Source organism: Oncorhynchus nerka, linkage group LG11 (assembly GCF_034236695.1).
Source record: "Oncorhynchus nerka isolate Pitt River linkage group LG11, Oner_Uvic_2.0, whole genome shotgun sequence".
Classification (NCBI taxonomy): domain Eukaryota; kingdom Metazoa; phylum Chordata; class Actinopteri; order Salmoniformes; family Salmonidae; genus Oncorhynchus; species Oncorhynchus nerka.
In genome coordinates this window covers 6,575,563-6,588,572 of record NC_088406.1, presented here as the reverse complement: position 1 = coordinate 6,588,572, position 13,010 = coordinate 6,575,563, and the positions used below count along the sequence as shown (strand labels likewise).

The 13,010-nt window shown below is 46.1% G+C and overlaps 1 protein-coding gene across 1 annotated transcript in view; it reads left to right on the top strand.

The window, feature by feature from the left end:
- The first annotated feature begins 419 nt into the window (after positions 1 to 419).
- Positions 420 to 13,010, top strand: part of mtus2b (microtubule associated tumor suppressor candidate 2b) — a 127,131-nt gene continuing 114,540 nt past the window's right edge. Inside the window, exons 1-5 of the mRNA XM_065024959.1 lie at positions 420 to 1,805; positions 1,914 to 2,321; positions 2,509 to 2,743; positions 7,549 to 7,605; positions 7,866 to 8,747. Of these exons, the coding sequence (XP_064881031.1) occupies positions 420 to 1,805; positions 1,914 to 2,321; positions 2,509 to 2,743; positions 7,549 to 7,605; positions 7,866 to 8,747 (2,968 nt within the window). The remainder of the gene's footprint in view (positions 1,806 to 1,913; positions 2,322 to 2,508; positions 2,744 to 7,548; positions 7,606 to 7,865; positions 8,748 to 13,010) is intronic.

The following is a 13,010-nucleotide window of genomic DNA, read 5'->3' as shown; positions in this document are numbered from 1 at the left end:
TTACACTCCCGATGCCTGTCCACATAGTACGCATAGATGGTATCTCTTTCTTTAAAAAAAAAAAGTCTTTAATGCTATTTATATACTGATGTTGAATCAACCTTTTACCTGAACAGGTGTCTCAGACAGTCACAGAGGAGCAGAAGAACACGATCGTCATCTGGGGGACAGACTCTCAGTGTGACGACCCTGAGCTGGCCGAGTTTGAGATGTTAGAATGTCAGGAGCTGGAGGCATACCTGGTAGAAGAAGAGGAGGAGGAAGAGGAGGAGGAGGAGGTAGGAGTAGGAGTGAAAGGAGGTGCACGGCAGATCCTCCTGGACCAGCCTGTCTCCATGGTGGATCTAGTCTCTGACAGTAAAGAGGGAGGAGGGAGGAGGACTATTCAACGGGGCTCCGGCGGGCAGGACGCCGCCACCATGGACTCTGGAGGAACCAGAGGGACGGCGGAGTATGTGACGAGGACAGAGTTCAGCTCTGAGAAACATGTCTTGGTGTCCCGCCTGTCCACTATGTTCATTCCGGATGGGAGTCTGGTCAGTGCTCTGGACGCCGCTGGACGGACACAGGCCACCACCACAGACTCCTGGCACGTCCCCTCTGGACCCTCAGGACCAGACGGGACCATCTTAGAGGATCTCACCCTGGCCTCCCAGTCTTGTACCACCACCTCAGACCAGTCCAAGGCCTCTCAGCCATCCAAACAACCTCAGGCTCCATCTAAAAGCACAATACAACGAGCTGACCTCGATCTAAACCAGAACACAACTGTTAGGTCTGAGGAGGTTGTCGTTCCGGAAGCACAAGTCAGTAACAACGTCCTAGTGGGTCGTTGTAAATGTCAGCAGAACATGGAGGAAGATCAGGGCAATGAAAAGCACAACCAGAATCTGGAGCAGAGGTACCAGGATGTTAGAGGCAGTGAAGGGAAGGCAGCTGAGGAACACCAAGATGCTAGAGGTAGTGGGGGGAAGGCAGTTGAGGAACACCAATATGCTAGAGGTAGTGAAGGGAAGGCAGTTGAGGAACACCAATATGCTAGAGGTAGTGGGGGGAAGGCAGTTGAGGAACACCAAAATGCTAGAGGTAGTAGAGGGGAGGTAGTTGAGGAACACCAAGATGCTAGAGGTAGTGGGGGGAAGGCAGCTGAGGAACACCAAGATTCTAGAGGTAGTGGGAGGAAGGCAGCTGAGGACCACAAGGTTATTCCCCCTGATATGAACCACAACTCACCTGCCAAGTTAGGCACAAATGTGATTCAATCTGTTGAAACCAGAAGCTTGAAGAAGCATGGCTCTTTTGATAAAACCTCAAAGGAACAAGGATCCTTCGGACAAAGAATGAAGAAAACGACTTCGTTTGAACAAAGCATAAAGAAAACAACCGTGTTTGAAAACACCACAAAGAAGTCGGCCTCATTTGATAGAAGTTTGAAGAAAGAACCTTTCTTAGATAGAACGTTGATGAAAGAGGCATCCTTCGACAGAACATTGAGGAAGCAGGGCTCGTTTGAACGCAGCTCCAGTCCTTCTAGCCTGGATGGGAGGAAGCCTTGGGGTAGCCCAAGCAGGAGCCCCAGCCGCCCCGCCACCCCTCCCTGGTCCCCCAGGAGACCAGCCCCCTCCTCCCCCGCCAAGACCAGCTCCAGACCTCCCTCCTCCACCTCTCCAGCCAAGGCCAGCAACCAAGCCTCCAGCCAGGACCGCAGCGACTCCCCACAGAGGGGTACCACCAGTGGCCTCAAAGCACCTAGTAAGGTATGTGTAATCAGCAGCATCCCCAAACCCATCTCCCCTCAGCCACCTGCGGACCCTAGGAGGGCCTCTCCTCACACACCCAAACCCATCTCCCCTCAGCCACCTGCGGACCCTAGGAGGGCCTCTCCTCACAAACCCAAACCCATCTCCCCTCAGCCACCTGCGGACCCTAGGAGGGCCTCTCCTCACAAACCCAAACCCGCCCGTCCAAAGATCATCACGTACGTCCGTAAGAACCCCCAGGTGAAGTCCCAGGGGACGGAGGTTGACCCAAATGAAGCCTTGACACTCCCTCTCCGCCTGTCCTCTCCCCACCCCAGCCCTCCTACAGCCCACAGGAAGCCCCACAAGACAGGGCCCCATTCTAAGGCCTCACAGGTGCTCTGCTCCTCTAATATACTATTTGATAAGTACCGGCAGGAGATGGAGAAGGCAGGATACTTTCCCCCGGGTACCGGCATGACGTCGCTGGGCATCAAACCTCCCAGCCACCCTCCTCCTCACAACCTCTCTTTGAACTCTGAGAGCTTTCATGGGGAACTGCCTGACAGATACATGCATGAGGTGAGAGGGTGTGGTATAGTCTTGTGTGTATTTGTAGAAGCCAAATGTTCGCATGCTTGAAAATCAAATCCTTTTCTTTGTTCTGACTGATACAAAATTTGAATTAAATATAATATAATTTAATGAATTGAACTAAACGGAAATGAAGCGAACTGATAATAACTGAAGTTGTTTGTCTCTGGTCTAGTTGGCTCCAGCACCTTCACAGCTGGGTCCCCAGGAGGGGACAGGCCTCTACCGTTCCCCCAGGCCCAGAGGGCCCCAGCTGGGGTTAGGGGTCGTCACCCGGCAGCCTGCTGCAGCCAAGAACAGGACTATGTTCCAGGGCCAGACCGGTCAGAGGTCAGGGGTCGTGACCCTCAGCCATCCAGGACAGCAGCAGGCACCGCCAGGGAACAACCAGGGAAACCACGACTCCACAGGTGAGACAGAGACCAAGAGGCTGAGGGGAGGCTGGAGGGAAAGAGGGAGGGTGAGGGAGAGGGGGAGAGGAGAGGAGGGGAGGGAGAGAGGAGGGGGAGAGGGGGAAAGGGGGAGAGAGAGGGGAGGGAAAGGGGAGGGAGAGGGGAGAGGGAGGGAGAGAGAAAGGGGGAGGGAAAGGGGGAGAGGGGATGGAGAGGGGGAAATGGGGAGGAGAGGGGAGAGGGAGGGAGGGAGGAGGGGGAGAGGGGGAGAGGATGGGAGGGAGAGAGGGAGGGAGAGGAGGGGGAGAGGGGGAAAGGGGGAGAGAGGGGGGAGAAGGGGGGGAGGAGGAGGGAGGGAGGGAGAGAGGAGGGGAGGGAGAGGGGGAGGGAGAGAGGAGGGGAGGGAGAGGGAGGAGAGGAGAGGAGGGGAGGGAGAGGGAAAGGGGGAGGGAAAGGGGAGAGGGGATGGAGAGGGGGAAATGGGGAGGGAGAGGGGAGGGAGAGGGGAGAGGAGGGGAGGAGAGAGGGAGGGAGGGAGGAGGGGGAGGAGGGGGAGAGGAGGGGAGGGAGAGAGGGAGGGAGAGGAGGGGGAGAGGGGGGAAAGGGGGGAGAGAGGGGAGAGAGAGGGGGAGAGGGGGAAAGGGGGAGAGAGGGGGTGGGAAAGGGGGAGGGGAGGGGAGAGGGAGGGAGAGAGGGAGAGGAGGGGAGGAGAGGGAGGGGAGAGAAGGAAAGGGGGAGAGGGGAGGGAGGAGAGGAGGGGGGGAGAGGGGAGGGAAAGGGGGAGAGGGGAGGGAAAGGGGGAGAGGGGATGGAGAGGGGGAAAGGGGGAAATGGGGAGGGAGAGGGGAGGGAGAGTCATCTCTACAGCTGCTGTTTACCATTATAGAATTACAGTATGTTGACCAAATAAACCTTTCCCACATTTTAAGAAAGACCAAATAAACCTTTCCCTCATTTTAAGAAAGACAAAATAAACCTTTCCCTCATTTTAAGAAAGACTAAATAAACCTTTCTCTCATTTTAAGAAAGACTAAATAAACCTTTCCCTCATTTTAAGGTCAACCCTGTTACATGAACTGGGTTGACTCTCGTTTTAATATGGTGAAACTTATTATTCTACTTCTCTAAAGAGACATTGAACATCTAATAGTCAAATCATAGTGTAAAAGCAGGTGAACTGGTTCCACAGTTTTGGGGCATTTTGTGGTGTAAAACTGAACCGGTCCAGCATAAGATGTCAACCCTGGCTAGAAATGCTTTAACAGTTTCAATGTTTTTTTTGTGAAGCTTTCATTCAATTGCCTTCCCTGTTGCTCTCAACAAGGAGATGGCAGATTTTTGATTTCATCTTTATTTTACCAGGCAAGTCAGTTAAGAACAAATTCTAATTTTCAATGACGGCCTAGGAACAGTGGGTTAACTGCCTGTTCAGATGCAGAACGATAGATTCGTACCTTGTCAGTTCGGGGATTTGAACTTGCAACCTTCCGGTTACTAGTCCAACGCTCTAACCACTAGGCTACCCTGCCACCTCTACACTCTAACCACTAGGCTACCCTGCCACCTCTACACTCTAACCACTAGGCTACCCTGCCGCCTCTACGCTCTAACCACTAGGCTACCCTGCCGCCTCTACACTCTAACCACTAGGCTACCCTGCCGCATCTACACTCTAACCACTAGGCTACCCTGCCGCCTCTACACTCTAACCACTAGGCTACCCTGCCTCCTCTACACTCTAACCACTAGGCTACCCTGCCACCTCTACACTCTAACCACTAGGCTACCCTGCCCCCTCTACACTCTAACCACTAGGCTACCCTGCCACCTCTACACTCTAACCACTAGGCTACCCTGCCACCTCTACACTCTAACCACTAGGCTACCCTGCTACCCTGCCGCCCCATTTAAAGATGATGTTGTGAACTCTTTTACTTTATTTTACTTGATTTTCCATTTCATATGAATTTTCTTTTTATTTGATTTAAAGGGGAAGTCAAACTAGATTTTCCAGTTTAAAAAATAAAATTCCACACTGAGGTCGAAATAACACTTTGAAACTGGAAAAGGATGATAATGCCCTTTTAGCGTAGATCTTAAAGAAAGAAGGGGAAAAAATGGCACACAGCATGACATCACAATCTGATCGGATTATTCTGACCAATGACCAGTCGTTTTTATTTGCATATGTATCCTCCTACATGAAGGGGTAAGCTGGGTAGGCTCTAGAGAGTCTGGATGATCCTATCCACCAATCGGGGCTGTGTATGTAAATATATACTATTTTTGTATTAACACTCCCACACAGTCAGACTGAGCATTTCAATGGCAAAAAGGAAGCTAAGGGAAATAAATTACAAAAATATATATTTTCATGAAATTAACACACACTATGATTTATTAGACAAACAGTGATGGTTAAAAACATGTAATTAAAAAGACTGCATGGGGGCTTTAACCTGTTGAGATGTGGAAAATGTGTTTTTTTAAAATAAGTTAAACGTGTGCTTTTTATGACAGAATGTTAAAATTAGGTGAAATAAAATGTGTCCCCCCCCCACCAACTTACACTACTCAAAAGGCACCTAATTGGTGGAACGGTTCATTGACTTTGACTGGTTATGTTCATTTAATTTAGTCAGCAATACTTTGATGTTGAATGATTTTTCTTCCTCTCTGCTACCTTTGCCAGCATCGTCCTAGTTACCAAGCCCTGGGGCAGATGGACATATCTATTTTCTAGAAGTTATTGTAAGAAATAACGTAGTCATTTAAAAATGTGAAAAAGTCATTCAAATATTAACGAGGCTTGACTGCAGACACCTACAGCCTTTGAAGTACAAATAACCGACAGCTGTGGAACTGGTACATCGCTTGACAGAAGTACCAACTAAAACATAATATTTCTCACTGTGGCAGAAGTACAAATAACCGACAGCTGTGGAACTGGTACATCGCTTGACAGAAGTACCAACTAAAACATAATATTTCTCACTGTGGCAGAACTGACTGGCTCATCTATTCAGCTTACAAACACATGATCGCTGATTGTTCATGTAGCGTTAGGAATGTTTATGTAGCGCTATGTAGCATTATGTACCATTATAGTGTGATATGTAGCGTTATAGTGCGTTATGTACCATTATAGTGTGTTATGTAGCATTATAGAGCGTTATAGTGTGTTATGTAGCATTATAGAGCGTTATGTAGCGTTATAGTGTGTTATGTAGCATTACAGAGCGTTATGTAGCGTTATAGTGTGTTATGTAGCATTACAGAGCGTTATGTAGCGTTATAGTGTGTTATGTAGCATTACAGAGCGTTATGTAGCGTTATAGTGTGTTATGTACCATTATAGTGTGATATGTAGCGTTATGTAGCGTTATAGTGTGTTATGTAGCATTACAGAGCGTTATGTAGCATTATAGTGTGTTATGTAGCATTATAGAGCGTTATGTAGCATTATAGTGTGTTATGTAGCATTACAGGGCGTTATGTAGCATTATAGTGTGTTATGTAGCATTATAAAGCATTATGTAGTACTGTAGCGCGTTATGTAGCATTATAGAGCATTGTGTAGCACCATATAGCATTATAGAGCATTATGTAGGCATTATAGAGTCATGTAGCATTATATAACATTATTGGGCGTTATATAGCATTATAGAGCATTATGTAGGCATTATAGAGTCATGTAGAATTATATAACACTATTGGGCGTTATATAGCATTATAGAGCATTATGTAGCGTTATGTAATGAGGAGATATCTAAAGCATTTCAAAACCATGAGTAATCATTCATGTGGCTCTTTCCATCACGGTCTCATCCTCCCTCCATCCCTCCATTCTATCAGACAGAGAGAGAAATGACTCTGACATATTAATAAGGCTGTCATCACAGGGACCAGGCGGTAGGCACATGATCTGAGATTGAGCGGCTGTATGGTCAGCCTGCGGCCATAAGGGAGAACAGAGTAACAGAGTAAGGATGTGCCTCTTTCCCTGTCAAGATGATTCAGTACATATCTATACTGAACAAAAATATTAACGCAACATGCAACAATTTCAACGATTTTACTGAGTTACAGTTCATATAAGGAAATCAGTCGATTTGAAATAAATAAATTAGGCCCTAATCTATGGATTTCACATGACTGGGCAGTGGCACAGCCATGGATGGGCCTGGGAGGGCATAGGCCCACCCACTTTGGAGCCAGGCCCAGCCAATTACAATTATTTTTTTCTGCACAAATGGGCTTTATTACAGACAGAAATACTGCTCAGTTTCATCAGCTGTCCAGGTGGCTGGTCTCAGACAATCCTGCAGGTGAAGAAGCCAGGATGTTGAGGTCCTGGGCTGTAGTTACGCCTGGTCTGCGGTTGTAATGCCGGTTGGACCTACTTCCAAATTCTCTAAAACGACATTGGAGGCGGCTTATGGTAGAGAAATTAGCATTCAAATCTCTGGCAACAGTTCTGGTGGACATTCCTGCAGTCAGCAGGCCAATTGGACACCCCCTCAAAACTTGAGACACCTGTGGAATTGTGTTGTTTGACAAAACTGCACATTTTAGAGTAACCATTTATTTTCCCCCAGCACAAGGTACACCTGTGTAATAATAATGGCGCCAGAGAGGATGGCTGCTGTTTTACAGGCTCCTAACCAACTGTGCTATTTTGTGTGTTTTTAAACTTATTTTGTATATAATGTTACTGCTACCGTCTCTCATAACCGAAAAGAGCTTCTGGATATCAGAACCACGATTACTCACCTCGAACCGGACAAAGATTTTTTTCTTTAATCCCCATCATTCGCGTGAAGAAAATACTGAAATACAGGGGGTGGAGATCGGGGTGCCCTGGGAGAATTCAACGGCAAGTGAGTAACCCGCCTCTACCATCCGTTCTATTGGCCAACGTGCCATCACTGGAGAATAAACTGGATGATCTCTGTTCGAGACCATCCTACCAACGGGACATTAAAAACTATAATATCGGGGAGCACGTGATGCCGCGGAGCTGAGCAGACGTTGACAAACCGAGCTCTTCAAAGTTATTATATTTTTACCTAAATAACAACATTGAAACAATATTCTAACATCGGCTGATAAATTGTCAAGTACTTACCTTCCCAAAGAGCCATGGACCTCCGACCGAGAGGCAAGAAGGACGACCAAAACGTTGTTGATTCCCAAGATAACGATAACGCTACAGCTAGCAAGATTAGCACTAGCCCTCATAACTCAGACGACAGTTCCAGACTGTTGCTCTCAGCAGCCTCTTGCGAGCCTGCCGACATGCTGGCTACTCTCCTCCGGGAAATTCAGGATGGTAACAGAGGTCTTTCTCTGAAAATCGATAAGAAATCGTCTGAACTCCATTCTTCCATTGACGACCTGAAATCCTCCATGAATGATCTCCTTTTGAGAACGACTGAGGCAGAGTTGCGCATTAGCACAGTTGAAGATACCATCGCTAGACACGACCAGGTCTTGATACAACTGCAAAAGGACAATACTTTCAAAAACAAAGTAGATCAGATGGAGAACCAGAGTAGACGTAGTAATATCCGTGTGGTGGGATTGAAAGAGGACAGCGAGGGCCGTGACCCGGTCCGTTTCTTCACTCAATGGATCCCGGAGGTCCTAGGCATAATCAACTTCACCAAGCCGCTGGAAATCGAACGCGCCCACAGAACATCAGCGCCGAAACCCCGGCCAGATGAGCCCCCACGAGCCGTCCTGATCAGGTTCCTCCGTTTCCAAGACAGAGAGAAGATACTGCAACTCGCAAGAGCCAAAGGGGACATCACCATCGATGGAAAGAGGGTCAGCCTTTTACCAGATATGAGCGCGGATCTCGCCAGACGCCGCAAGCAGTTCAGACCTGCCGCCAAAGCACTGAAGGAGAAGAACATCACCGGCTACCTCATCCACCCTGCGCGGATGAAAGTTCAGTACAAAGGCCGAAGCCATCTCTTCAACACACCGGGAGAAGTGCACACTTTTCTCAAAGAACTGAGCAACGTCTGAGCCAGGACGGTCTCTCTGGGGGATAAAATGCAGTTCGTTTGTTTTCTCTTATCCGGATTGAACTGCTGGTATCTCCCGGTCACTTTAATTGATTTGTACATTTTCAACTAACCGTATCTTCCCGGGGTGAGTTCTATTTACATTTACAGGAGAGTATATTTTGGTTTAGTCCATATCTACTGGGCGAAGCAATAAGTGGGTTCAGGCCCACTGCTTTCCCCCTCATTTATGTTAATCTTTCGTAAAGAGACTCAAGCATCCCTTACCGTGGGCAGTAAATATTCAGCCATAAATATCTATTCACAACGTTTGTTTTCAATTTAGAGAGCTCACAGGTTTTAGTTTACGCCAAGGTTTAGCTAGTAAGAGCAAGATGGAAAGCGAGCAGCAACGTATCTCTACAAGTGTATTCGTGTTTGATTGTTGGGACTGTTGTTCTAGTCTGACAATCGGGGTGGGTGGGATTTTTATTATTTTTTTCTTCCTTTTTTCTATGTTTATTGTTTCCTTCCTAAAGAGACACACAGGTCACTTTTGTGCTCAACCCAAAGTTGAAACATTTCCTAATTATCTGCATATGATAGATTTCTATTCAGTTACATATTTGAGACCCAACCTATGCTTAATCCACTAAAATATGTCACATTCAACGTAAAAGGTCTTAACAGCCCGATTAAAAGGAAAAGAGTCTATGCATACCTTAAGAAATTAAAGGCTGACATTGTGTTTTTACAAGAAACACATCTTACAGCCAGTGAACACAAGAAATTGAAGAGGGAATGGGTAGGACAAGTTTTTGCATCCTCTTTTAACTCCAAAGCAAGAGGAACTGCAATTTTGATAAGTAGACACATCCCCTTCTGCGTCAACAACACCATCTCTGATCCCTCTGGCAGGTTTGTTTTGGTGCAGGGGCATATGTTTTCAGAGTCTTGGACCCTATTGAATATTTATGCTCCTAACTTCGATGACCATATGTTTATTCAGAATGTCTTCCTTCAGGTTGCTCAAGCACCACCAGGATGGCTACTGGTTGGAGGAGATTTTAATTTTTGCTTAGATACAGTTCTTGATAGGTCTTCTGATAAACCCTCACTTCTTACCAAAGCCGGCAAGCTCACCATGTCATTCATGAAAGATCTCAATTTACTAGACATCTGGAGACAGTTGCACCCACAGGATAGGGACTACTCTTTTTATTCACACCCACACAACACACACACGCATAGATAACTTTTTACTTTCGACACAACTGTTACATAGAGTGTTAGATGTCGAGTATCTCCCCAGATTGCTTAGTGACCATTCTCCTCTGGTATTATCAATCTCCATTCCTACCAAGGTAAATGGAGCATATAGATGGAGACTAAATGCTACACTTCTAAAGCAACCTGAATTTTGTGCATTCATCAAAGAGCAGATCAATATTTTTACTTTGACAAACAAACCCTCTGCTCCTGACAGCTTCATTCTTTGGGACACATTGAAGGCCTATCTGAGGGGACAGATTATTTCCTATACTAAAGGGCTGAAGAAAAAAACACGGTGCGGAACTGAGTGCCCTTGAATCTGAAATCTCTGAGCTAGAGAAAACCTACCAAAGAGGCCCGACTAAAGATCTATACAGGCTTTTGGTAAATAAAAAACGTAAATATAATATTCTGAACACATATCAAGTTGAGAGGGCCATCACTAAATCAAAACAGCGTTATTATGAGCTTGGAGAGAAAGCTCACAAAGTATTGGCATGGCAACTGAAAGCAGAGGAAAGTAAGAGGACAATTAATGCCAGAGAAACTCTTACTAAAGAGATATCTTTCCACCCTACTGAAATTAATAATACTTTTAAGAAATACTATGAAGACCTCTACACTTCCCAATCAAGCGATGATCTATCAGAGATAGACTCCTTTCTCTCCTCTCTCAACCTCCCATGCCTGTCAGGGGAAGACAGCGAGCGCCTGAGTGAACACTTCTCAGTTCCTGAATTGTTGGAGGCCATTAAATCCTTACCTTCTAATAAATCTCCTGGGGAGGATGGCTTCCCTCCAGAGTTCTATAAAGAATTTAGGGAGCTGTTGGTCCCCTACCTTATGGAGGTATTTAAAAAAGCCAGAGAAGACAACTGCTTTCCAGAGTCCTTCTCTCAAGCAGTGATTACTGTAATCCACAAGAAAGGGAAAAACCAGCTAAAGTGCGCCTCCTATAGACCAATCTCTCTCCTTAACACAGATTGTAAACTGGTCACCAAGATGCTATCTAAGAGACTGGAGTCATGTCTTCCCCTGTTGGTCAACCCAGATCAGACTGGCTTCATAATTCATAGATTGTCCTCCAATAATCTCAGAAGGTTCTTTGATATAATTCACCTTGCTAACAAAAACAAAATACCTAGCGTCGCAGTCTCCCTCGACGCTGAAAAGGCCTTTGATAGGGTTGAATGGCCACACCTCTTTCGCGTCTTGGAAAAGTTTGGTTTAGGTACCGTGTTTGTAAATTTGATAAAATCACTCTACAAATCTCCTAAAGCTAGGATTGCTACCAATGGGATTACTTCCTCCTCTTTCCTCTTTATAGGGGAACAGACAAGGTTGCCCAATTAGCCCCCACCTCTTGCCCTCGCCATCGAACCGTTGGCCGAGGCTATTAGAACGTGCCATGACATACATGGCTTTGAGGTGGGCCCCATACCCATAAATTATCACTCTTTGCGGACGACCTTATCTTATTTCTAACAAACCCAGAACACTCCCTCTCTCACTTGCAGATCCTACTACAGTGTTATAGTTCTTTCTCTGGATATAAGGTCAATTTTGATAAAAGCGAAATCCTACCGTTGTCTGTCTTTGACCATCATACCATCAAGCACAAGTTTCCTTTCAGATGGTCGCCTATGGGCTTCACATATTTGGGCATAATGGTGGATGGTAATCTGAACAACCTCTATAAACTCAATCTGGCCAGTTTGTTGCAAAAGGTGGAGGTTGACCTTTGTAAATGGATGGACTTACCTCTCACTCTACTGGGTAGAATCAATGTATTTAAAATGAATGTCCTGCCCAGGTTTCTATATCTGTTTCAATCTCTCCCTATCCCTGTTCCCGCAGCATTCGTTTCCTCTCTCGACAAGCTGACCAGACGGTTTATCTGGCACGGCAAAACCCCTAGGGTTGGCCTGGATAAACTGACCCTTGATTACAGTCAAGGGGGCTTAAACCTCCCCAATTTTAGAATGTACTACTGGGCTGCACAGTCTAGGTTTCTGGCTCAGAGGTTTGACAATGGTCCCTCTCCCTCATGGTTGAACATTGAAAAGCTTGAGGTAAATGAGGACACTGGGGCAGATTTGTTTTACAAATGGGACAGAAAATCTATAAAAACCATCACAGACAACCCTTTAATCATACATTCTGTCCTGGCATGGTGAAAACTGCATGAGCTGTTCGGACGAGGGGGATTTCTTTCCCCTAAAACCCCTTTATGGAACAATAGATTGATCCCTATGTTTTTCCAGAATAGTAACTTTAGACCATGGTCTGATAAGGGGATCACTCTTCTGGAACATTGTTACGAGGAGGGAGTTCTTATGTCTTTTGATCAGCTGAAACAGAAATACCACTTGCCTAACAGGGACTTCTTTAGCTACCTACAACTACGAAACTTTATTAGGGTGACTCTCAAGGGACAATGGAACCTACCTAAGATGTCACCATTTCCCGTGTTTACAATGCTCTTATGTCAGCACTAACACTGCCTGGGCTAGATAAACCCCGACTTAGATGGGAGAAAGATCTGGGTATTGATCTTGACGAGGATCTATGGAGTGACCTATGCAGGGATGGGGTTACATCCACATTGAACTCCAGATACAGACTGATCCAGTTTAAATTCCTCCATCAGCTCTATATCACCCCATCTAGACTGCACAAGTTCAACCCATATATCTCCTCCCTATGTTTTAGATGTGGCTCAGATGAAGGAACATTCCTCCATTCCACTTGGCAGTGTTCAAAACTACACGGTTTCTGGCAGGGGGTATGCGATACCATATCCTCAATTCACGGGGTTGCATTCCCTTTAGACCCGGAGGTCTGTCTACTGGGTAACTTTACTAACACCAATCTTAGGCAAAGCCATTACTATAAAGCTAACAGAAATATTGCTAGTGATTGCCAAGAAATGTATTGCCCTGAAATGGAAATTGGATTCCTCCCTGCCAGTTGCAATGTGGCTTTCGGAAGTTAATAGTTGT